The 27,500-nt window shown below is 32.9% G+C and overlaps 1 protein-coding gene across 1 annotated transcript; it reads left to right on the plus strand.

Annotated features, from left to right (window-relative positions):
* Positions 1-42: 42 nt before the first annotated feature.
* On the plus strand, positions 43-20,937 carry LOC145274439 (uncharacterized). Its single transcript, XM_080127456.1, has 3 exons — positions 43-1,067; positions 15,705-15,806; positions 19,770-20,937. The coding sequence occupies exons 1-3, from the start codon at positions 617-619 to the stop codon at positions 20,486-20,488; spliced, it is 1,272 nt and encodes a 423-aa protein (XP_079983582.1). The 5' UTR covers positions 43-616; the 3' UTR covers positions 20,489-20,937.
* Positions 20,938-27,500: the final 6,563 nt, after the last annotated feature.

Below are 27,500 nucleotides of genomic sequence, written 5' to 3' on the forward strand. Positions count from 1 at the left end.
GGGAATATATTTCAATTTAAAGTATGAAATTCCCGCTAATATTACACTTATTTCTTTTCTCTTTGCAATTTTCTAAACGAATATCTTGTATGGTTTTGTACTCCCTTTACTCCGACCCTATTTTACATTAATTGACCCGTCAAGTTTTCACTATTTTTATATTAACACGTTTTACTGAAAGAATTTGTACAAGCTATGAAAATTTCACTGTAAAATTTACACATTTCTTTAAATAAGATTTAAGTATTAACAATTTAAACAAAGAACAAGATTCTATTTTAAAACGGTACACATGTCTACAATGTGAATTGTGACAATTTTGTATGTAAAAATTTCCGGTGTGTCAGTTGAGTGTGAATAAGCAGTGATGACTAGGGTTATGACAGCAGCATATTCTTTTCATTGTTTTGACTCTCGAGTATATATCCGACACAGTTAATCAACCGAGAACCACATTACTCTACATAAAAAACATATAAGATATCAATGGATATATAACTGAGAATCAAATCAAGGAAAAGAATATGCTGTTGTCATAGCCCTAGTCATGATTAATTAAATTATGTAACTAAAATTTTATTAAATCTTAAACCTTTTTTTTTGTTTTTTCAGCACAATGAATGATCCTCTGTTCGGTCAAGATGATGACATCAGTATCTTGCTTGGTGAAGATGATGTTAACGGTACATCTCCACAACTGATTCCTCACTTCAACTTGACTGCTTCCAGGCATCAGTTGCCAACAACAAGTGGAATTACATCGATGATGGCATTAAGTAATGCATATGAGGAATTAAAAAAAAAATTTAATGACCTCAACCTCAGGCATCAATCATTGTTAACATTATGTCGTAAAAAACATATATATGATATTCCTGGTGAACTTTCACCATCAGGTTCTCATTCACTTGATGAGAAACCCAGTATTGTACAAATCAGTCGAAGGGATGAAATAGAAAAACTTCACTGTGCTATTCATCGACTGAATCATGAACTCTCAGAAGAAAAATCCAAAAACAAAAAACTCAAAGTGAAAATTGAAGAAATGTCCCATAACATTGGGGAAGGTAACGTATCTTTATTTATTTCTTTTTTAAAGGACGTCCGGGATTTTGGATGGAATAACGTTGGTGACGGTAACGTATCTTTAATTCTTTTCTTTTTAACTGATGTCCATGTGAACTGCAGATAATCAGCCGAGAACCCCTACCTATTGCTTTCTCTCTATCTCTCCAAAAGTGAAACAAATGCTGTGTCACATAGCAGCAGATAAAGATGGACACTACAGCAAATAAAAGGAAGGCTGCTGATTGGTCAATTTAAAAAAGACAGAAAAGAAATACTTTTAGTGGGAAAACATGCTAACTAGGTGAAAAAGTTTCTGAAAATCATTCCACATGTGGCAGACATCCATGACAGATGCATGAAACCACACATTTTTTTTCAGCGTCAATAGTGAGAATCCATGGCATATCAACCTGCATGCTACGGACCTATGTCATCCACATGAAGATGGCCAAAAAAGAGTGTCCATTATTCCCAAATATCTTATGTTGTGATTGCATCAAGACAGACAGAGTTTTTTTCTGTTTCAGTCTAGGTTATAGGGAAAGATTTCAGAATCGCCGTTGATGCTCCTGTTTGAGCTACAAAGAACTGTATTCAAAACCAACCCAGAACTAGTGCCCAGAGAGTAAAGGATTTATGAAAGGGAGTATAATAAATTGATAACTTGTCACCTTAGAATTAAGGAAATTTCACAATAAGAAAAAACTGATAATTAAATGGAAAAGTAAAAATAATATATAAAGAAAAAGAGAAAGTAGGGAAGGTAAACCAGGGAGGAAAAGAAAAAAAGAGAAAGTAGGCAAGCTGAACCAGGAAAAAAAAAAGAAAAAGTAGGGAAGTTGAACCAGAACAAAAAAAATAGGGAAAGTGAACCAGAACAAAAAAAGAGAAAAAGTAGGGAAGGTGAACCAGAACAAAAAAAGAGAAAAAGTAGGGAAGGTGAACCAGAACAAAAAAAGAGAAAAAGTAGGGAAGGTGAACCAGAACAAAAAAAGAGAAAAAGTAGGGAAGGTGAACCAGAACAAAAAAAGAGAAAAAATAGGGAAGGTGAACCAGAATAAAAAAAAGAGAAAAAGTAGGGAAGGTGAACCAGAATAAAAAAAAGAGAAAAAGTAGGGAAGGTGAACCAGAACAAAAAAAGAGAGAAAGTAGGGAAGGTGAACCAGAATAAAAAAAAGAGAGAAAGTAGGGAAGGTGAACCAGAACAAAAAAAAGAGAGAAAGTAGGGAAGGTGAACCAGAACAAAAAAAAGAGAGAAAGTAGGGAAGGTGAACCAGAACAAAAAAAAGAGAGAAAGTAGGGAAGGTGAACCAGAACAAAAAAAAGAGAGAAAGTAGGGAAGGTGAACCAGAACAAAAAAAAGAGAGAAAGTAGGGAAGGTGAACCAGAACAAAAAAAAGAGAGAAAGTAGGGAAGGTGAACCAGAACAAAAAAAAAGAGAGAAAGTAGGGAAGGTGAACCAGAACAAAAAAAAGAGAGAAAGTAGGGAAGGTGAACCAGAACAAAAAAAAGAGAGAAAGTAGGGAAGGTGAACCAGAACAAAAAAAAGAGAGAAAGTAGGGAAGGTGAACCAGAACAAAAAAAAGAGAGAAAGTAGGGAAGGTGAACCAGAACAAAAAAAAGAGAGAAAGTAGGGAAGGTGAACCAGAACAAAAAAAAAGAGAGAAAGTAGGGAAGGTGAACCAGAACAAAAAAAAGAGAGAAAGTAGGGAAGGTGAACCAGAACAAAAAAAAGAGAGAAAGTAGGGAAGGTGAACCAGAACAAAAAAAAAGAGAGAAAGTAGGGAAGGTGAACCAGAACAAAAAAAAGAGAGAAAGTAGGGAAGGTGAACCAGAACAAAAAAAAGAGAGAAAGTAGGGAAGGTGAACCAGAACAAAAAAAAGAGAGAAAGTAGGGAAGGTGAACCAGAACAAAAAAAAGAGAAAAAGTAGGGAAGGTGAACCAGAACAAAAAAAGAGAAAAAGTAGGGAAGGTGAACCAGAACAAAAAAAGAGAAAAAGTAGGGAAGGTGAACCAGAACAAAAAAAGAGAGAAAGTAGGGAAGGTGAACCAGAATAACAAAAGAGAGAAAGTAGGGAAGGTGAACCAAAATAACAAAAGAGAGAAAGTAGGGAAGGTGAACCAGAATAAAAAAAGAGAGAAAGTAGGGAAGGTGAACCAGAACAAAAAAAGAGAGAAAGTAGGGAAGGTGAACCAGAATAAAAAAAGAGAGAAAGTAGGGAAGGTGAACCAGAATAAAAAAAGAGAAAAAGTAGGGAAGGTGAACCAGAATAAAAAAAGAGAGAAAGTAGGGAAGGTGAACCAGAATAAAAAAGAGAAAAAGTAGGGAACGTGAACCAGAACAAAAAAAAGGAAGTAGGGAAGGTGAACCAGAACAAAAAAAAGGAAGTAGGGAAGGTGAACCAGAACAAAAAAAGAGAGAAAGTAGGGAAGGTGAACCAGAATAACAAAAGAGAGAAAGTAGGGAACGTGAACCAGAATAAAAAAAGAGAAAAAGTAGGGAACGTGAACCAGAACAAAAAAAAGGAAGTAGGGAAGGTGAACCAGAACAAAAAAAAGGAAGTATGGAAGGTGAACCAGAACAAAAAAAGAGAAAAAGTAGGGAAGGTGAACCAGAACCAAAAACAAAAAGGAAGTAGGGAAGGTGAACCAGAACAAAAAAAAGAAGTAGGGAAGGTGAACCAGAACAAAAAAAGAGAAAAAGTAGGGAAGGTGAACCAGAACAAAAAAAGGAAGCAGGGAAGGTGAACCAAAAAAAAAGGAAGTATGGAAGGTGAACCAGAATAAAAAAAGAGAAAAAGTAGGGAAGGTGAACCAGAACCAAAAGCAAAAAGGAAGTAGGGAAGCTGAACCAGAACAAAAAAAAAGGAAGTAGGGAAGGTGAACCAAAACAAAAAAAGGAAGTAGGGAAGGTGAACCAGAACAAAAAAGAAAATGTAGGCAAGGTGAACCAGAACAAAAAAAAAGAGAAAAAGTAGTGAAGGTGAACCAGAATAAAAAAAGAGAAAAAGTAGGGAAGGTGAACCAGAACCAAAAACAAAAAGGAAATAGGGAAGCTGAACCAGAACCAAAAAAAAGGAAGTAGGGAAGGTGAACCAGAACCAAAAAAAAAAGGAAGTAGGGAAGGTGAACCAGAACAAAAAAAGAGAAAAAGTAGGGAAGGTGAACCAGAACAAAAAAAGAGAAAAAGTAGTGAAGGTGAACCAGAACAAAAAAAGAAAGTAGGGAAGGTGAACCAGAACAAAAAAAAGAAAGTAGGGAAGGTAAACCAGAACAAAAAGAAAGAGACCATAATTCTATCTTCCGATAATTCAGAGGATTTATGAACTAATATAAATTTGTGAGTTTATATTTGTTTCTTTATACACTTAAGTAACGTTCCTTTTTCTCGAAACCGTGTTGAGTAAATGTACATAATCTTGTGATTCACATTGTTTTGTTCTCCTTTTTTCACGTCGTGTTTGTATTTTATTCATCCCTTCCTTGGCCCGTTTGTTTTGTATAAATTCCTTAAAGTTGAATCCTGTATAATAATAAAAATTTCTTGGTTTCATGCATTCTGTTATACTTGCTGTCCATTTGCATCACAGTTGAATGAGAAAATGATTATTCTGAACCAGACAACATGTTATGACATAATGCCTCGTAACATCGTGTTTGATCCATATTTTTTTGTTATAATATGTTATGGGTGATGCAGGGTGAAGGCAACAATATGTAGAGCAGGGTTGCGGAGTCGGAGGGAGACAGAGATTTTAGTCAGAGTCGGACTTCTAAGAGTACCAGGAGTCGGAGTTGGAATTTTTTATCCGTTCAATAAATTTTTTTTTTTTTTTACATAGTTTTCCAGTTGTACAATTTATCAGTTTTAATATAGTTTTGCTTTTCTTTTTGGAGATGTATCATATTTTTTACTGCAATGCTTCTACTTCCGCAAGATATTATGGTCCATCAAATCCTGTTTTCGTTTTGGGTGTGATGTCACACATCAGAATCAATGAAAATTTTTTTCTTTGAGTGAGATTATGGATTACATCGGATAACAATCGGTTTGTAATCTGAAAGTTATCCAGTTCCTGAATCAAATGAAATTTGGCATTTGGATTAGTCTGGGATCGATCTGGAATTACAATCTTATCTAAAAAAAAAAAAAAAGGGGGGCTTAAATTAATAAGAAGCAACCTATGCTACTATAGCCCTTTATAGCTTTTCCTGTTTTTCCTTTGATATGATTTCCATAAAGGCAATATTATCTTAAAAAATTTCTTCTCTGTATAATATGTGTATTTACTCCTCACTTCTGATGAGAAGTGTTTGGCTTCGAAATGCCATGACCTATAGAGATTTCCCTTTCCCTAAATATTGTATTCTCTTCTGAACTGATAGATAATAAAATTTAATTGTAAATTTTTTATCCCTTTGTTATTTTAACTTATTCTATAAAGCTGGTTGAGTGTATATGTGAGTATATTTATGATACAAGTGAATGTTAAACATAAAAAATAATATACATGAAAAGTATAAAATGCTTGCTGAATAGGTGTGGGAGGCTGGTATATGGACCTGCAGAATAGATTTCCACATAGTGGTCAAGGAGTCAGAGTCAAAGATATCAAAGGAGTTAGTCGGCATTCTAGAAGTCAAAGTTGGAGTTGGACTTTTACCATCTCTAAGGTTACAATTAGGATTCGGTTCTGGGGTTCGGAAAGGAGTGAGTCACACTGCTCGACGACAGCACATTTCTGCCCTCTTCTTTTCCAATCGACCTCACCTGGCCTCTTGCCACCAATGTCACATCGCACAATCTGAACGTCAACAACGCAAAATCCTTTTCACGACTCTTTTCTTTTTTGCTCCATCCAGGGAATTTTTCCCAGCTTTTATATCCTATCTAGGAAAAAAAAAAAAAAGGAAGAGACAGGAAAAAAAATAGCTTCTCCCATCATGCCCTGCCTTCCCAAGATGCCCTTCATGTATATAAATGAGCTAGCCATCCTTTCCTTCTTCTTTCCCTAAAGAGTGATGCAGATACGCCCAGTACGTTTATTTATTTATTTTTTTCTAACCATATACCCCCCCCCCCCGATCTTCGAGATCAATGACACTTCATAATCCTTCATCCAAGCAGGCCTCCTTCTCTCACGTTGAGGCCTCTGGGGGACAACTTCTTGGGGGTTGACATTTTCAGGTTCACTACAGACATTCTCGTCCAGTTGTAAAGAACCCCAATGTTGGGCTAAGTCGAATTGGGGTGCATCGTTAGCTTCTCAGTGGATCTTGACTTCCTCCTCTTCACTGCCATCACTGCGCACTGGCAGGGTTACACGACGCAGGTCTGGGATATGCCGGGGAACACCATTCATCATCACATTGTTCTTCGACTGCATTTCCGTATGCCCCCCCCTCCCCCACCGTTTTGTTGCATGGATGCCGCCACTTATATGCGAAGATGGCTCTATGAGGCACAGTTGTCTTATCTTGTCTGGTTTTCGATGAGATGTTGTACCAAAACACTGCCTCCATTGGTAAAATATTGCTTTTTTCCGCAGCAGTCTTGATGGTGTGATGATTTCTCTCCACTATCCCATTACCATTCAGCCGATACGCTGCCCTAAAAAATTGCCTTACTCCTCACTTATCACACACCTCTTTAAAGGCTTCTGATCGGAAAGCGGGGCCATTGTCCATTAACAGTTCCTCAACCGGCCCTCTCTCCAAAAATATTTCTTGACACTTCCATTCGCCCATGCAACTTCTGCCCTGATCTCTCTCCATATGGCAAACTTCCCCCGTCCACAGTCGACCATCGACAGATACAGCTTATGGCGATAATGGGTCACATCAATGGCCAATCGCTTCCAGTCCTCTGCAATGTGTAACTCTCCTGCTTTGTGTCTAGATGGTCCGGGGTCTATTGATTGGCACTCCTGACAGTGCTCCACTACCTCCCTGACCTCCTTCTCGGTGGTTTCTGGGTAAACCTCTCTTGCTAGGAATAACATCCATTCTCGACCAAAGTGGTGCATTTCATGTAACTTTTTAACTTATTCCCTAGCACAGCATACTGAGGAAACTTCCTTTCCCTCTTACAGCCAGGCCTTCTTTACTCGTGTCATCAAATCCGCTTTGTTCTTTTTTGATGGGACCAGCACTACAGATACCCTCAACTGGAATTCCGCTATCAAATCTGCGAGTGCTCCGAGCCTGCACTTGATCAGCATTTCTACAGCACCTCTGGTCCTAACTCTCTTATCGCCAGTCACTGCTGACCTGATCCATGAAACTACCGTTGCCGAATCGGATTTGATTTAAATTGTTTTCAATCCCCACTTAAGGGCCAGATTGATTCCTTTCATAGCGGCCTCCAGTTCGGCTACGTTGATATGGGAATAGTCATTTTTCTGTCTTAGCCATGCCGCATTTTCCACAGTTACACCTCCCATCTCTAATACGACACCCAATGCTAGGCTGCTGGCATCGCACCAAATCTCCCCCCTTTACTAGGTCTTCTTTTGTCACTCTTGCAATGATTTCTTGTAGCATGTTCGTGATCTCCTTCATTACATGGCCCTCCCAGCCATCAGTGTCCGTTTGTTGTTTAATAAAGCTGCAACTATCCTGAGCCAGCTGGCGATTGGATAGTGTCCCACCAGTCTTCTGCAGACCGAGAAGAGTTCTCGTTTTGTCAGATCGGTTCCGATTGCATTCCCTCGTCTAAAGACAAGGCTTCCTTTGCCATCTCGACCTAGTTTCAACCCCAACGCCACTCCTCCATCCAGGGACTCTGCCGGTTTTGCAGTCAACCCATATCTCACGACATGACCTCTCACTTTCTTCGCTGTCATCTCTGCTTCCTCCATGAGAATGTCGTCAATATACGAACTAGTGGTCTAGTCCACTGTACAATCTTTACTCAGCACCGTCTTCAGCACATCAGTCATAATTTTTGGGGCTGAGCTCAGTCCAAAGCCTAACCTCGTCAGGCAATTCATCTTCCCCTTGTACCAGATCAATTGATGTTGCCAGAGTTTTTCATCTATATGGATCTGGAGATAAGCCGACTTCAGGTCGACAATCTTAGTGGCTCCTCCATCCTCCTCCATTTCCTCATAACCGCTTCGCATACGTCAATCCCCTTTCCAGTGTGGCAGGCTACGTATTTGTTTAATTCTCTGAAATCCAGTACCGGTCTAATTTTATTCTTTGTGAGTTGAACAACCGCCAGTAATGGTAGCACTCCTTTTTCTTCTCCTGTCCATGGTTTCAGAATTCCCTCCTCTATCCACCTCTCCACTTCTTCCTCGAATCCTTTTCATATTTCTCCTCGCAGTGTTTTCTCGTAGCAGCTTACTTTGTTTCGTAGTTCCGGAGGCCCGGAGATCCATTTCCATTCCACTGGCCACCTCTCACCATCGAACCTCGCCAGGAAATCCTCGTCCTCAATGCAGCAAGCCTCCAGTTTTGTGTTCTCCTACCATTCCTACTGCGCCGAGGTGTCCGAAAGTTACTTGCCCCCCCCTCTCAACGTAGCGCCCTCCCCCCTCCCAGTTGGTTGATCGCACTTACACCTAAAACCACATCAACATCACCAACCAGACTATCCAACACCAGGGCTCACAGGGCACACCTTGCACCAGTACTTCCTCTGTTGTCTTTCCTAGGCATTTCACCTCCCTGCCATCCACGGTCTTAATACTCCTGGTACCGCTCCATGATCTAGCGACATTCTTCGCTATCAATGTCGTGGTTACAGCCTGTGTCAACAAGGGCCATGGCTCTCTTCCCATTGACTACTACCGGTAACTGAGGCAACGTTTCGTTGTGCGCCATTTCCACATAGAAGGGGGAACCACTGGCGCAATGGCTCCCCTTCACTCGTTTCCCTGGTTCCGTGAAGCGACAGAATAGTGGCTAATATGCCCCACTCATCCACATCGGTAGCAGGTGACCCTCGGTCTCGGCTCTTTGCAGTCCTTGAGCAGGTGAGGACCATGGCACTGGAAGCACTTGATGGCAGGTCTGTCGCCTCGCTGCCTGTCTCTCATCATTAAAGTGGGTCCTCGTGCACTTATTTCCACTCACAGATGCAGCCACGATTCAGCCCTTGACATTCTTGACTAGGACTCTGGCGTGGACCAAGAGATCTTCCACTTCCATCGTATTGATCTCAGTGATTCTCTGCATGTTCGCGGAGATTTCTTCTGGGAAGCCGTTCACTAGGTATAACTTTACCGTCATCTCCAGACTCCTCCCCACATAACCAGCCAATCCTGCCAGTCTTCTGATCTCCGCAGCAAAGATGTCAACAGACTCGCCAGTCCACCTCAAACTTGCAAGCTTGCCGAGTGCTTTAAATGGACTCTCAGCGAAAGCCAATTTCAGTCTTTGCTCCACTGAGGCAAGGTCTCCCTTATCTTCATTGCGCATCTGCTGGTAAATAGTGAGGGCTTCCCCCTCTAAGTAGAGCGGCAGCAGGGTGACCATGTCTTTGATTTTTTGCAACCTTGCTACCGTCTTTAATTTTTCCAGCCATTTAATTAGGTCACCCTCCCCAGTGAAGGGTCTCAACATCTGAATGTTCAGTCTTCAGTCAGCCATGTTAACCTGCTTGACACGCCGAAATAGCTTCTAAGGTTACAATCAGGATTATACCCTACACCATCCGACTCCACAACCCTAATGTAAAGTCAAAGATTCCTAAGAGATAATCGCCACGATCCTAGCCTTTTTCAGCTTGTAATAGTGATCAGACTCCACCAATGAGAACATTTGTTATTTGTCAGTCCCCTCTCCTTGCATTACATTGTGCTGAATGGATACTAATAAGGGTTATAGAAGTGAAATATAACAAAACATAAATCCATACTAATAGACACATTTCTAAAATTGAGCAAAGATATCTCCATGCTAAGTTACTAGTACAATAGAAACTTGGGTTCAGTAAATCATGAAATAAATGAAGTATTCACATTTGCCATTAAATCACTCATAAAGTAGACATGTCAGGAAACAACCCCAGAAACATAACACATATCAATAAAAGTGAAAAAATTTGTTTTTAATGCAATCAACCAAAAATAATGAACCTTTATGTATTTATTAATTAATAAATTAATGTTGATATAAAGTATTTTATTTTTAAAAAATTAATCTTTTTTTTGGGAGGGGGTCATTGAAATTAACAATGCCCATCAACCGTAAAACATTTTGGATAATCACAGATTTCAAGGTAGTTTTACTAATTTAGTAAAACTACCTTGAAATCTGGAGTCATTATAAAAAAATGAAAGCATTTTAATTCCACAAAATACCACCATTTTGTTTGGAAATGAATATTCTTTCACATGTATTAATGAATAATGCATGATATATTTTGAAAGTTTTGAGCAAATTAATGATTCAAATGTTAACATTATGAAACAGCCATTTTGCATCAAATATTTTTTTGTTTACCCCTGCTGTGCTTAAAAGCTTAGTATCACTCCACTATGAAGAATTTTGTCATGAAATTTGGAAACTTCTCAGGAGAAACATTATTTTGTATCTCGAAAAAGATAGAAAATAAACTGGCTTATTCTTTTTTGTTGTCTAAAAAATAAGACATCAACATGATGAGTATTGAACATTTTTAAAAACTTTTTTGCATACCCTAATTAGTAAATCGATCTTGTATATTTATTTACTTGTGGACTATTATACTCATCTTTATAATTGTTGTTTCATGACGTTTCAGTCAACTATTTCTCTGGCCTTCATCAGGTGGTTATCCCATTAACTGCCTGACATGAAGGCCAGAGGAATAGTTGGCCAACGTCATGAAACAAGTGAAGCATGCATGATCTCCTGCGTGAATGCACAGTGAACGAGGCATAAAAAAAAATGACTAAGTTCAGCATTTGCCCCCCTCCCCCATTTAGCTCCAAAAGTCCCCAAGGGATGTCAAATTCTGGTGAAAATGAACAAACGGTGCCGTTTTAGGCCTTAACATATGTAAATTTGAGTTCTGCACCATGCAAAAAAAGAAATGACTAAGTCCATCAGTTAACACCCCCATTTAGCCCCAAAAGTACCCAAGACATATTTAAATTTGCACTATGCAAAACTGGTAAATAGACATACACAGAAAATTTGGACAAATGCAGGGTGTCCACAAAGTCTGGCTACATTATGTAGCTGACTTTGTGGGCACCCTGTATGCAATATATATATATATATATATATATATACAGGGTGCCCACAAAGTCTGGCTACATAATCTACAGGATGCTTCCACAAAGTCTGGCTACATAATGTAGCCAGACTTTGTGGACACCCTGTATAGTGAAATAGTCCCAAAAATAGTGTTTTCATTAGCCCTAAAAGAGCCCTTGGGGCACACCCAAGAGTTATCGTGAAGTATGGACAAACAAAATTATATAGAAATATAGTTTAGATTAAAACTTTTCAGAAAGTTTTATAAAAATCCAAGGCATCAATTTTTTTTAATAAGCACAAAAGTATCAATTTTAGCCATTTGAAACTGAAAGGCACTCCTAGGAGGGCAACCGGAATTTTCCCGAAAAATCCATTCCGTTACTTTTTTACTCATATCATGTTTAATGTTTGTGCAAAATTTCAAAAAATTCCAAGGTGTAGTTATTGAAAAAGTGCGGATAGACGAACGGACAAGAGTGAATTTACAGGTCCACTCTCCTTTTGTCGGGGACTAACAACAACTATAAAGATGAGGATAACAGTCCGCAAATAAAAAATAAGTATACAAAATTACTCATCTCAAAGAATTCAAATAATTAAATAATAAATCAATTTTTTTTTCTCTTTTTATCGGTTAAAATTATAATTATTGCTCTATCATAGCATTGATTTTTAAATGCCCTATTCCTATAAATTATTGTATTCTTTTCACTGTTTTGACTTTAAAATTCATCAATAGCTAATTTGTTTACATGTTTAAAAAAGAAAGAAAGGAAATACTTTGTTTACGTGCTTAAAAAAAGAAAGAATACTTTCTTTTGGTTTAAAGTTTAAGTTAATGCGATTTATGGTCCGTTTTTTAAAATAACGTATACTTTGAGAAATACTCGTTTTCAAATACTTGGTGTAAAAAAATTTTCCTTTTTATTAAAAACACCAAGAAATTTTAAAATGAGAGATCCGTTTTGAATATAAATTTAAAATTAACCTTTCTCAGCCATTTTTGAGCAGTTAGCCATCCAAATACTTTTGATTTTTTTTTTTTTTTTGTGAAACTGAAAAGTTAGGATAAAAAAAAACAATTACCCTACCACATATCCTAGGTGACAAGCTCACCTCTAAAAGTGCCTTTCCTTGAATTTGTTGTACAATTAACTCTAGATCTGAATAACAGGCACTCTCCCTAAAAAACTGTTACCTCTAACCCTAGATACGAGTTCACCTTTCTAAGGACTCTTCTTAAACTTTACTACTAACCCTAAATTCGAGTAGTAAGATCCACCCAACAAAACCTCTCTTAAAACCACACAATCATAAAAAACAAGTTCTCCCTCCTCAAAGAAAAACACATAAAAAAATGGTTAATTGCCCTAAAGTGCTAGAATGACCCAGAATGGTGGATTATTTTACATTAAATTAATGTGAAATTAATCCCTCACTCTAAATTAAAAAATAACTAATTATTTTTGTTTGTTTACTGTCAAGGGTGTCACATGTAATTGCCCTACCACTAACCTGAAGTCCGACTGGCAAGCTACCCCCTTCCAACAAAGACTCTTAAAACTACAATAAAAAAAGCAGACCTACATAAAGAAATTTCATAAGATCTATCTTATAAAAACATATGTTAACTGCTTTAAAATACTAGAATGGCCCTGAAATTGGGAATTATTTTACATTAAATTCTAAAATAATCTTTTTTCTCTAAGTTTTTCAGGTAATTGCTTAAAAAATTAGAATCTCATATTTTTGGGAGGATTTAGTAGAAGCTATACCAAACAATCTTGTAATGCATTGATTTTTAAACAATTCTAGTATTGGATTTTAGTTTTTTATACATTACAATTCAACTTTGAGTTTTCTTTTGATGATATTTTTATGGTATTGCAGCATATTTATGTGCATTTATTGCAGATTATTTTGTAACTACTAATTTCTGGACATTTTCAGTGGCATATTCTGATTCCTTATACAAAAATACTTGTGCAACTAATTTAATTGCTTAATCTTGTGTTTTAATAAAGATCTAACATTTTTACCAAAAAAATTAGTGAAAAAAATGTGACAAAACACATACGGTCATGAAGAAAGAAAAATATTCAAAAATAGTCATAACTTATTTTAGTCAGATTTGAAAAAATTTCAAGATTCTTCCCAAGATCGAGCTCTTTTTATGTATGCCATTATTGAGATATTTTAAGTAATTTCAATCTTTTCATGTGTATTGCTATGTAAATTACTTTGCTCCAAATTATTACCAAAATACTCTTTATTAGACCCATAAAATATGTTTATAAATAACCCCCTGAGAGTGTAAATAGAAAAAAAAAAAAGTTATGGCGTTTCTCAGTAGAAAAGCATAAGACTTTATTTTTTTTAAATGATATTAACTTACATATGTGGGAGAGTAAGGAAGTCAGAACACCAGAATTGATTGGTCAAATAAAGAATTTCATGAATATGAAATATTATGTGTCTATAGAGATCATAAGTGTGCATTTTGATGTCCCAATTATTTATGAGGAACTGAAGATGCAGAAGATTTGTGAGAGGTTTGTCCGAAGGGTGCGCAGAGAAGATCAGAAAGAAAGATATTGTCATGACGGTAGGGAGATGGTTGAGCTGATCAGTTCAGATCCCGCAGTTCTTGATGTTCTGATGAAATTGCGATGAAAGCTGGATCTACTGCTATGATCCAGAGACTAAGAGACAGTTCCCAGTGGAAGTATGCTGGTTCTCCCAGACCCAGGAAAGTCAGACAGAGCAAATCCACCCAGAAACTTATGAAATTCTTACAAATCTAGTATTATGTTATGGTGAATAAAAATTAATTAAATCTAAGCAAAATCCCTCTTGAAAAAAATGCTTGACTGTTTATGTAAGATTCATTCCATTGACACATTGCATCTTAATATAATTTATTAAAGATCAGACAAGATTTTTGATTTAATAGGAAATCAAAAAAAAAATCAGATGAAAACATCTTTGATAATAGGCTAAAAATTTTATTCATAAAAGTTTTCAATTTTCATTTTTTTTTGTGTAAGACAACTAGTTTTTTTTTGTTAGATAAAGACTGTTTTCATATGCATAAGACACATAAAATATTATTCATTTTAAGTTTAAAAAAAACACCAACATTAAAACAAAATATTATTCATTTTAAGTTTTAAAAAAAAACACCAACATTAAAACATAAAATATTATTCATTTTAAGTTTAAAAAAAACAACATTAAAACATAAAATATTATTCATATTCAGTCTTAAAAAAACACCAAACACCAACATTAAAACATAAAATATTATTCATTTTAAGTTTAAAAAAAACATTAAAACATAAAATATTATTCATTTTAAGTTTAAAAAACACCAACATTAAAACATAAAATATTATTCATTTTAAGTTTTCAAAAACACCAACATTAAAACATGAATATTATTTATTTTAAGTTAAAAAAAACATTAAAACATAAAATATTATTCATTTTAAGTTATAAAAAAAACATTAAAACATAAAATATTATTCATTTTAAGTCATAAAAAACATTAAAACATAAAATATTATTCATTATAAGTTTAAAAAAAAACAACATTAAAACAAAATATTATTCATTTTAATGTTTCAAAAAATACCAACATTAAAACATAAAATATTATTCATTTTAAGTTTAAAAAAAAACATAAAATGAAAATAGTAACCTAACAAATCTCAAGTGAAAAAAATCTCAAGTGCAAAAAATTGTACAAAAGAGAAAAGATGAAATTTTATTTACATCTCAATTTTATCAAAATGAGTTATGACAAGTTGAAGATCACTATATTTACCGATTTTCACACACTTGAGCCTAGTTTGTGATGATAGCCCAGCCAAATGATTTCATTATCTGCTCAGATTTTTTATAATTTATGAAGTAAATCAATAATTTTGAGATTTATATTGATTATTTTGTTAAGATCTTTTATCTAAAATGGCCTTTTTTCTTTTTATTAATGAAATTTTTGAGGCTACTTGGCCTTTTGGCCAAGATCAAAGTGTAGTATCTATTCTTCAGATGCGGCACTTCCGTTTCTCGTTCTCTTTCGGTGGAGGAGAGGTCCTTCATGACTGGGACAATTTTTATTTTTGTACCTTTTCTCCACGTTAAAAAACGACCCTGGTGTCTAACTCTGTCCCGTGGGGAGGCATTGTAAATAGGTACATTAAATGGAGAGACAAAGCTTTATGGATCTCATCACTTCATGAAAAACTTCTTTGCTTTTCCTCTTTCAGTAAACAAACACCTAGATCTGCTCTTGAATCCAATATATATTATTTCTTATGACCAAAAGACAATAATATAGAAAAATTATTTGAATAAAATGGCTGCAATGTTTGGGGGGGGGTGTCTAATCTAAATTAACTGTTTTTGTCTTGAAAATATTTCTTTTTCTTTCTTCCAGAAAAAAATCAGAAATCCTTAAACATTCTTGAAAACCTTAAACAAAATATTGAAATGTTAGAAAAATCTGTTGAGATCCATCAAGCGATTATCAGCAAGCAATGTAAGTGTTTCTCTCATAATTTTTGTCTTAATTTATTTTCTACGTTGTCTGTACATAAGCAACTAAGTAGTTGTATATATTTTTGAAGATAAATATATATAATATATATGTCATTTTTATAAAAAGAAGTTTCTGATTTATTTTCAAAAAAACAATGCAATGTTCAGGTTTCGGATGGAGATTTTCTGTAAGCAATATTTAACTAGTACTAAAACAAATGAAGGTTATATTTTAATAAAAATGTTTTTATTTAAACAAATTAACGTGCAAAGTCGCGCATGTTGAAACACGTGAATTTTGCTCACGAGGCCGGACATGCATGGATTTCTCAATATAGGAAGTGAGAGTTAGTTAGTGAGAGAGACAGTCAGTGAGAAACTCAGAGAGAGTCTGGAGTTTGAAATTCGAACGTCTAGAAGCAAGACGATCACTTTTAAACTTAATATGTGAAGCTTTGAATTCTTGATGAGAAAACCACGGCCGGTTGTGAAGAAATAAACCCATCATGTGTTTTGATAAAGCTCGTCTTTGTGTTTGTGATTCTTACAAAAAGGTAAAGTGAATTGTTATTATATGTCTGTGTTATAAAATGTCGTGACATACACATCTCATATCGACAATGTGAATCTACATCTCATATCTACACTAAGACTGTCTGAACACTATCTCCTCACTCTAAGAGCTTCACATAGCAACACATCTATTAACCTAAGAATGAACATATATTTAATATATATGAATCGTCATAACACAAACACGGAACGAACAATCTCTCTAACAATCTCTCTCACAACATCCCTCTCTAGAACTCTTTCAACATCTCTCTCTCTAAGACTCTCTCTCAACGACAAACACTGTAAGAAGACTCTTTCTAAGCATCACTTATAATAAGACTCTTTTAAGGAAACACAAAATATAACATATTTACATTATCATGATGATGATCATGTATTGACATTATCATGATGATGATAATGATGATCATGTATTGACGTTATCATGATGACTAGCTGTACCTGGCCATGCGTTGATGTGGCTCAGTTTGTTTGAATAGAAATGCAATGAAAAAAAATATACTGTAAATTTACTTAATATATATTTATCTCATGTAAAGTTGCATCCTGTAATGTTTATATACATTTTTTATTGCAATTGTTTTAACAAAAGTTTGTTTTTTAACACACGCATGCATGCACTATAATTAGCGATGCATGTTTTTTTGTCTTTATCTTCTCAATACTTGTAGATATATAATATTTTGAGACTTGTTAATGTTTATAGCAAACGCCCAGCGATTTGTGAAGTGCAACACATACACACACAAGTAGTAATGACCCAAGCATGAAACGAAGTTGACGCTGTACAATGTTATATGTCTCTTAATGATGCCACTTTGTAATTTTAGTAAACGTTCATTTATTAAGCAGAGAATTGGATTCCAGAATATGAGAATTATCAGAGTGCAGCCAATCAGAATGGACAGAGTTTGACATGGGAACCATTATTATTTATGAATTGGAAACTGAAGGTTATGTTAGGTCTATGTTGTTTTAGCAAGTTACAGGCAGTGAAAACACAGAATCTGTGGAAAGTGTAGAATTTGTTCTGGTGACAAGTGGTAGTAGTGGTAGGACTAAATATTTAGAGAGAAAAATAAGGATTTCTTCCTTTGAAGATATTGTGATGGTGTTGCTCATGAAATGCAGCATTTTAATATAACAGCTGAATTTGTATAAAATTGTGTTCAAAAGCTTGCCTAGAATGTATTGAATTTGTGTGTGGCATCTGTTGTTGCAAACCTATGCTATTGGTCCAGAGGAGAATTTTTGCTGTCATTTTATTACATCGGAGTCGGTGATGATGATCATCATCATCGTGTATTGACATTATCATTATTATAATAATATACAGACGTGATCATCATGTCTCTATCTGCACAATATCATGATCATCATATCAATATATGATTGTGATCATCATATCTTAATAGTAATCTAGATAAACTAAATTTCAAACGTCTCAAAAATTCCGAACCATTATTAATGATCCATTTTAGATATTCTTAACATATCCAGATTTGACGCTAATCTTAGATCTTGTATGGTGAATAAACATAGAAGAATACCAATTTTATATTTTTTCTTTCATAAAAATGAATGATGACACTAGGATTCTGTAATTCTTTAAAAAATGCTGGCAATAATTTCGATATTTTTGTATGCTTATTCTTAAAGGACATTTACATAAAGTTGCACAAATTTGACCACTTTTCGAGTGTTTCATTTGCTTAATCACTTTTCCCAAAATTTGTCACATAATCAGCAACCCCCCTCCCTCCCTTCTCTCTGCTTGTTGATTTGGTAGGTTTTCATTTTAGCTTCTCACATTTTTTCTGTGTTAATAAAACTATGAGACAAAGTCTGACTGTATATGCCTTTCATGCAACTTTCATATATTTTACTATCAAATATTTACTGAATTTTTTACTATCAAATATTTACTGACATTTTTACTATCAAATATTTACTGACATTTTTACTATCAAATATTTACTGACATTTTTACTATCAAATATTTACTGAATTTTTTACTATCAAATATTTACTGAAATTTTTACTATCAAATATTTACTGACATTTTTTACTATCAAATATTTACTGAAATTTTTACTATCAAATATTTACTGAAATTTTTACTATCAAATATTTACTGACATTTTTACTATCAAATATTTACTGAAATTTTTACTATCAAATATTTACTGAATTTTTTACTATCAAATATTTACTGACATTTTTACTATCAAATATTTACTGAATTTTTTACTATCAAATATTTACTGAATTTTTTACTATCAAATATTTACTGAATTTTTTACTATCAAATATTTACTGAAATTTTTACTATCAAATATTTACTGACATTTTTACTATCAAATATTTACTGAATTTTTTACTATCAAATATTTACTGACATTTTTACTATCAAATATTTACTGACATTTTTACTATCAAATATTTACTGACATTTTTACTATCAAATATTTACTGAATTTTTTACTATCAAATATTTACTGAATTTTTTACTATCAAATATTTACTGACATTTTTACTATCAAATATTTACTGACATTTTTACTATCAAATATTTACTGACATTTTTACTATCAAATATTTACTGACATTTTTACTATCAAATATTTACTGAATTTTTTACTATCAAATATTTACTGAATTTTTTACTATCAAATATTTACTGACATTTTTACTATCAAATATTTACTGACATTTTTACTATCAAATATTTACTGACATTTTTACTATCAAATATTTACTGACATTTTTACTATCAAATATTTACTGAAATTTTTACTATCAAATATTTACTGAAATTTTTTACTATCAAATATTTACTGACATTTTTACTATCAAATATTTACTGACATTTTTACTATCAAATATTTACTGAATTTTTTACTATCAAATATTTACTGAAATTTTTACTATCAAATATTTACTGAATTTTTTACTATCAAATATTTACTGAATTTTTTACTATCAAATATTTACTGACATTTTTACTATCAAATATTTACTGAATTTTTTACTATCAAATATTTACTGAATTTTTTACTATCAAATATTTACTGACATTTTTACTATCAAATATTTACTGAATTTTTTACTATCAAATATTTACTGACATTTTTACTATCAAATATTTACTGACATTTTTACTATCAAATATTTACTGAAATTTTTACTATCAAATATTTACTGTAATTAAAAATAAGCAAAACTAAAACAAAAAAAAAAGTAAATATGACTGTATTTTGAATTTTCTTTAAACCTACCCCCACCCAGACAGCAGCAGATAAATATGGCTAGGGATAAAAATGCATGTTCTCTCTTTTTTCATATTCTTTTCCAGTTGTGATTTTTATGCTTGTTTTCTCCATTTCAGTTCCAAACGATAAGAATTCAGAGAAGCCTCTTCTTGGAAAATCTGATATTATTTCCCAAAGGAAACAACAGTCCGAACATGATGAACTGTCATCTTTAGGCAATAAGTCAGGTTATAGTTCAACAGAGACACTTCCATTATCATCGACTAAAGCAGCTGATGCAGCTTTAGCCACAGCAGCAGCTGCCACATCCACAATAAAGACAGTACAGAATGCAACTGAAGTGCAAAAATCAGATGATGGACAAAAAGGAAAAAGTATCATAGACTTAAAGGGTAACGAACGAAAACAAGAGCGACACAAACGTAAACCACAACAATTTCTGTTACCTCCGCCACATCTATGCACAAATACTTTAACGCCGTCATCATCATCACAGTCAGCAGCATCAACCACCACTACTACTACTCCTTTCTTGAATACCTTGGGAAAGTCCAAAGATGGTCATCTATACTTTAACGCTGAAGCTGTTGGTTTATCTGCTAAAACTTCTGAACAATTTGTTCACTCACCAGAAATGATTTGCCCAATTTGCGAACAGCCTTTTACTGATTTAAGCAAGTTCCAAGAACATGTTTTTGACTGTAAATATGTTCCAGTATTGGATCGTAATTGTCCGATTTGCATGAATGACTTTACAAATGCCACCCAGGATGAATTTGAACAACATGTTAATGCACACTTTGATCTGCCCGCGAATGAATATGAAATAATTTAAACTTCTTTAAATTAATATAAAAATAAAATCACAGTTTTTTATAAGTTTGATCTAAGTATAAAATCCGACAAAATATATAGAAAACAGAAATAAATGGACAAACCATAAAATATAGAAGACAAAATCATATCATCAATCGGCTAATATTTTGTTTCTCATAATTTTGTCACAAAAATGAAATTGTTTTTTACATAATGCTGTCTTTTATATTTTTACAGTTCAACTGCTTTTCTATTTCATGTTTTCTATATACACAAATTGTTTTGTTACATATGGTTTTTATTTTAAATTATTTTTTTTTCTTTTATAACATTCTTGAAATGGGTGTAGGAGGGAGTATAAAAAGCATTCCATTTTTTTTTAATCAGTTTTGTGAATGATGAATGAAAAATATCTTGCACAATTGTTTTTTTTATAAATATTGGCATTTGCCATTTTTAATATTCCAATTTTTCTTCATATCTTTAAATCTATTTTTTTCTCTATTTAAATTTTGATTCAAAAGCATATTGAACAAAAAACAGCTTATTTTCTAAATTGTCAATTTTATTTATTTTTGAAATGATTTAATGTGAAAATTATATTTAATATCTGCATATTGCTCAGCGCTTTCAGCATAATGGTTAGAGTATATACTAGTGTTGGGACGATTCCTAATTTTTATACGATTCCGATTCCAGGAAAATATTGATTAACGATTCCGATACCAAGTACGATTCCGATTCCGATTCCTAGGGAATTATTGTTTTGAAATATACCAGGTAGTTTTATACTTATGGTCGGGTAGTTCCCAAATATGTTCTCTAACTTTGGAAGAGATATTTTATGCCTACACAGTCATGTTTTGGTTTAAATAAAATTATTATATAGCAAACTAAACGGAAAAATTTGCAAAATTTATTTTAGAGAAAATTTATTTTACTTAATTGGAATACAGAAGAAAAAAAACAAAGAAAATAGAATTAATCCTTCAGAGCAAAAACAAATAAAATAGAATTTATATAACAGAACAAAAACAAGAAAATCAGAGAATAAATTAACACAATTCATTATTTTGGTCCTCATAATTAACAGATTTAATGAATTAAATAAAAAAAAAAATATTGCGGAAGAGAACGAAAATATATACTAATTAAATATAAAAAAAAGATAAATATTTAATTTAATAATTTATAAATGAACGTGCATAATTCACAAAGTGTAGTTAACACCTATTGTTTTTTCTTACTTTTTCATTGCTTTTACACGTTGGTTCTTACGTAAAGAATAAGTTTAGCCAAACTAATTTTGAAATAGGGTATATCAAAGGAACACATAAAAACGATATCACTATAAAAACAAATGAAATACTAGATAAAATTGAGCAAAAATAATTACCAAAATTACAGAAAAAGATAAAAGTAAAACAAAACAAAAAATGGTGAAGTTTGTTGAGTGAAATGAATTATTGAAAGAAAATTAATTGAACTAATAGAAATGTTAAAAAAAATGTCACATTTCAATATTTTTTTAATAATTAAATTCTCAGGGTTGTCGAAATTAAAAATTAAGTGATTTTTTTTTTAATTAGACTTCTTTCGAAGCTTGTTACCTTGAAAAATACATTTTAAACCCTGTTTTTTTTTAAATAAATTGAAAATAAAACGCAATTAAAAAAATTTAATTGATAATTGAAACTTTAACAACATATTAAACATTGAAAAATTACTTATCTCACAAATTATGTGAGAATCTGAAAAGAAGTTCCAAAAAATATATCTAATTGCTTCATGAGCTGAATATTTTAAAAGAATGTAAATTTAAAAAAACAAATATTTGAAAATTGACTTACCCAGTAGTAGCTTAAATTAAATATAAAGCTGTATTTAAGAGATAGCAAAATAATTGTTTTTGTTTTTTCATTTTCTGAATACCTTAACCGCAAACCACCACTTAGCATGTGTAGTTCTAATGTTATTCCAATGATATTCTTTTTGAAACTTCAAAAGAAGCTGACTGTCAAAATTTTGCGAAATAATACAACGTGATCAATTTCATTTTAGAGATATTTCTTTCAAAAGCCTTATTTGAAAAAAAAGAAAAAAAAGTATATTGTTCTATTAAACTTTTTACTGTTTAAATAATTTGACTTTGCTCGTTTTATTTTAAGAAAATATAAGTTGAAAAAGCATTTTGATTCACTACTAGAAGATTTGTTAGTAAAAAAAAAAAACAGTCGCCAAAAAGATAAGCATATTTTTTTAAATTTTTACTCGCAATGTAGAGCCCTGCATACTTCTTTTCAGGTTAACTCTTTTGTAGTTTTGATTACAATAGATCTGAATGAATGAATCTTGTAAGGGAGGGGGCACTAAGCATTGGTGCCCTGTTAATAATGAATTTCTTTGGTTTCTTTTTATAATATGCTACATTTCTCTCTTGTGGTTAGAAATATCAGGACATTTTTTTTATTTTTTTCAACATCAGACTAAAAGAATCGTAATGAAGGAATCGGAAAATTAAGGTATTTTTTAACGATGCGATTCCGATTCCGATACCTCCCAAAATACACGATTCTTACGATTAACGATTCCGATTCCGATTAATCGTCCCACCACTAGTATATACTGATGGGCCAGGAACCCGTCGGGTCACTCCACCGTTGAAAAAACAAAGTTCAAAAACAAAGATGGTAGTTGATACCTCTTAGTAAACACTCAGCATTATAAGAGGAGGATCAAGGGTAAGTGGAGTATTCTTGGAAAAGGAATGGCGCCATCCCCCATATCAATGTAGTAAGCAATGAAAAGGAAGCTTTCAGGTCGCCTTTGACTATGGTCTATCACTTTTTTTTATGTATGTGTAAGAAACCAGTATTTTATACTGGTTTTGTGTTTCTTTACAAATCAAGTATGCAAAACCGTGAATTTTAATTTTTGTTTATGACTTTCTTGACTTATTAATCTGAAATTGTTTGAACTGCTATAAAACAAGGGTAGTACGTGTGTTAATGATAAGAATGTGACAGAATGTATATAAAATAGAAAAGTGGAAAAACTGCAAAATGACATATAAAGTAAAAGTATTATAACAAAAACTTATTTGAAAATACATCATTTGAAATCAAAATTTAAAATTCTGCAAGAACTTTCTTTTCAACCCAATACCTTTTAGACAGAAGTCAGAGGAAGAGGGATGGAGAAAAGAAGGTGATATGGAAGGAACATGTAAATCAGATGGTTGCATGATAATGAAGGTGCAAGGTAATATTATTCTTAATGGGGAGGGGTGGTGAAAATTATCAGTTTAAAAGATGAAAAAAGGGTGAAAAGGGTAAATATTATTGTCTTATCGATTTTCCAACCATCTGTTTTCTTAGATCTTTGGTAAAATTGGCTGATTTGAAATAATTTGATTATTTGTCCGAAGGTATGTTTGAAATTGGTGTTGATTGCTGCTTTGATGAGTCGTCTTCCATGTAATTTATGAATTTGATTTTGTCTTTTATGGTTTGTCTACTTTCCATTTTTTCTTTCTCTCATATATCATATCTTTGAAGATATAATTATAAAAATATCATTTTTATAATTATAAAAATATCATTTTTATAATTATAAAAATGATATAATAAATGTGGCTTATTAAGTATACAAAAAGATTAAAATAAGCCATGTTATATTGTCATAGCTCTATTTGATAGGATATTGAGCCCTTTGTACAAGGTTTGCTGTATTAATTTGACTGGCATTGAATTAGATTTTTGAATTAGTTTTTTCTCATACAGAATGTCTGAAAAGTAGCAAGACAGTTGTTAAAATTTCTCAAAATTCCAAACATCAAATGACATAGGTGTTTCTTCAAGCTGTTGCCATTCTTCTTGTTCTTCTGTGCAATGCTTAAATAATTTTTGCTGAGATGCCCATGAGATTCATTGTGACATTAAAATAGATTCCATTATTAATATCCTTGAGTTTGGGGGGAATAAAAAGTTCCACTTCAATTGTTAAAGGACATCAATGTTCTTCTCACTAAAAATTTGCCATTCATTTGATTTTTTTTTGTTTTTGTCAGCTACATATTTGCGCCAGCCTTTACTCACCCAGATCTGTGCATATTGTGTGTGAACTTTCAAACCCCCAATCCTCCATCTCACCCCCAGTGTGTTTGTGTATGCACAAATAGTTTTTCGACTTTAAAAGGAAACATAAGACTTTTTGAAATGTATTTATATAAACTTGTTTAAAGACAAATTAATGTGCGTGTATCCATCTATCTATATATATGTATGTATATATATATATATATATATATATATATGATTAGTTTTTTTGGAAAAAGAATTCCAGCAGAGTGCTCAATTAAAAGGAAAATCCAAATTTTAAGAGCGTACTTATATTTTGTGTACAGAAAGTTGTTAGTTGAGACAGGTCATTGGTACCGTCGGTTTCAAGCCCGATAATAAGGCCCGTTTAAGGTATCCTTATCGAGCTCTCTTCAGCCAATATTCGTCTATCTTATAACCGGAAGTGTGAAGTATATATACCTCGCGAATCCACGTTCAAATCTCGTTTTGTTTAATCCCCCCCCCTTTTTTTTTTTTTTTTTTTTTTTTTTTTATCTATCTATATCTATCTATATATATATATATATATATATATATATATATATATCGGGTAATGTAATACCTAATTTTCAACTTTGAATTATTTAAATTTAAGATCTAATTTCGAAAAAATATTTTTTTTAATATATGGATCGATTTTAATTTGAACCCCATTTAATTTTAAAATCTCTTTCCTTATGTATAAAAACTTCAAAATCTGTATTGGTATCGGTTAAAAACTTAAAAATTCGTTTAATTATATCGAACATTTAAAAATTTCCAAACATACGTTTAAAGTTTTAAAAAATATATTTTTAATTATATCGAATCACGTTTAAAAATTTCGAAATACGTTTAAAAATTATTTTTTAAAAACCCAAATCTTTCAAGGTTTGGGGAAGTGAGTATTTATCTATCCTAAGTGATTTCCCTAGTTTATTAACATTATTATATTTTTTTTTTTTTTTTTTTATAGTTTTAAATTCGAAATAGATTATAAATTACATTTATAAAATATAATATATATATATATATATATGACATTAATTAAAAATCTATAATATAATTGCGATTAAAATCCCAGTTTACCGACTAATTATTTATGTATTTACAATTTTTTTTCCTTATATATATATATATATATATAAAAACAACATCTAAGTATTGTTCTTTTCATTGATCCAATTTATTAGGAGACCCTTCCTTCTATGTATGCAACTTTTCAAAGCTTCACTCCTCACATTTAAACATTTTATTTTTGGGTCATGAATGGACCGGAGGATGTAGTATTTCTCTGCGTTACAGAGTGAGCATTGACTTAATTCCGGGACGTAGGCTGGTCTATGCTCTATTTTTCTCCATTTGATGGAAAAGGGTGTATTTTTTTCTTTAAGCTCCCACACGCGGGTAGCTAATGCTGTATTCATCCTTGTTTTAGCTCTAAAGGAGCTCATATGTGCATAATATCTTTGTTTAAATTGGCCTTTTGTCATACCTATATATATTTCCGGTATATTTGTGGATTGTTCCGTTACTGTGGCCTCATAGACAAGGGATTCAGCTTTACAATTACCCTCCAATGGACAGCTATTTTTGGTCCTGCAAGAGCAGCCTGCGTTATCTATCTTTTTTGGTTCTTTGGATATTATCGACTTTATTGATGGAGCTGTCGAGTAACTAACTTTCACCGTGTTTCTATTAAAAAGTTTATGTAGTCTATGTGTTCTTGGAAAATGTTTGTCTAGAAGGCTAAGAAAACAATGCCCTACTCTAGTTTTAGTGTTCAATGAAAACGGAGGTAAGAACCAGATTATTTTCCGTTTCCTCTTTCGTTTTATATTTTCTTTATTCTGGGTTTGTTGAAATTTTATGTTTTCATTGAACCCACTTTGATGCAGTGCGTCATTATAATATGGTGCTGCTTTCTCGAACACTTCAGCGTTCGAAGAAAGCCGTGAAATCCTTTGGCTAATGTTCGCTACCATATTTTTAAACACTGTGGGTGGGTGGCATGAACCCTTATTTATATACATGAGTTTTTCATTTAGTTTGTGAAAGGGTTTGTGTATTTTCTTCTCGAGATCTAGAGTGGCATCTAAAAAATCTACTCTATCTAAATTTGTCTGTATTATTATTTTAAAGCCTAGTTCCTTAAAAAATTCAGTTAGGTCTTTTCTAAGCCTGTCTAGTGCACATCCATTGTAGTCACGCGATAGGCAAAGTCCATCATCTCTATATAATCCAAAAAAGTGATCTGGGAATTTATATTTCATGGTCTCCAGTAGAAAAAGTCCAACCAGATCGCAGATATCAGCACTGTCATACGCCCCCATCGCGACGTCAAAGGGGTCTTCGGGGTTTGATTTTTTGACCCACGTTTTATCGTCAAAAAATAAAAGGGTCTGTCGAGCTTGCATGATTGTTTCCTTATCGAGCTCACTTATCTTTCTATATTTTGATGCGAAGATCAACGATTTTTCTAGGATTTCCTTAGTGATTGAAGGGTAAAAATCGACGATATCCAGTTGTGTAAACTTACATTTGTGTGGTTCAGTTATGTTTTTAAACCAGTCCAGTACCGCGCTAGTGTCTGCCCACAAATTAAGATTTGATTTTCTTTTTATCTCTTTTACTATTTCTCTAAGTATAGACTTGCTAGCTAGACCGATTTCGCTTTTAGCCGGGTTTATTAACCTGCAGGTTGGCCTATTATTAAAATTTTCCTTGTGGTCTTTTAAAGTTATAAACACATTTTTCTTTGCTAACCTATTTACTCTGTATTCTATACCTAATTTTGTGGCAACTTCTGTAGCCTCTTGGTTAATAGATTTATAAGTATCTTTTCTTGCTACCTGGTATTTTTCTGTAATTGAGTTTAGTACAAGTTGTTTTTTCTGTTCCTTTTCCATTTTATATAAATTTTTCGTTTTA

Source organism: Euprymna scolopes, unplaced genomic scaffold (genome assembly GCF_053919585.1).
Source record: "Euprymna scolopes isolate OS-2025 unplaced genomic scaffold, ASM5391958v1 sca386, whole genome shotgun sequence".
Lineage (NCBI taxonomy): Eukaryota > Metazoa > Mollusca > Cephalopoda > Sepiida > Sepiolidae > Euprymna > Euprymna scolopes.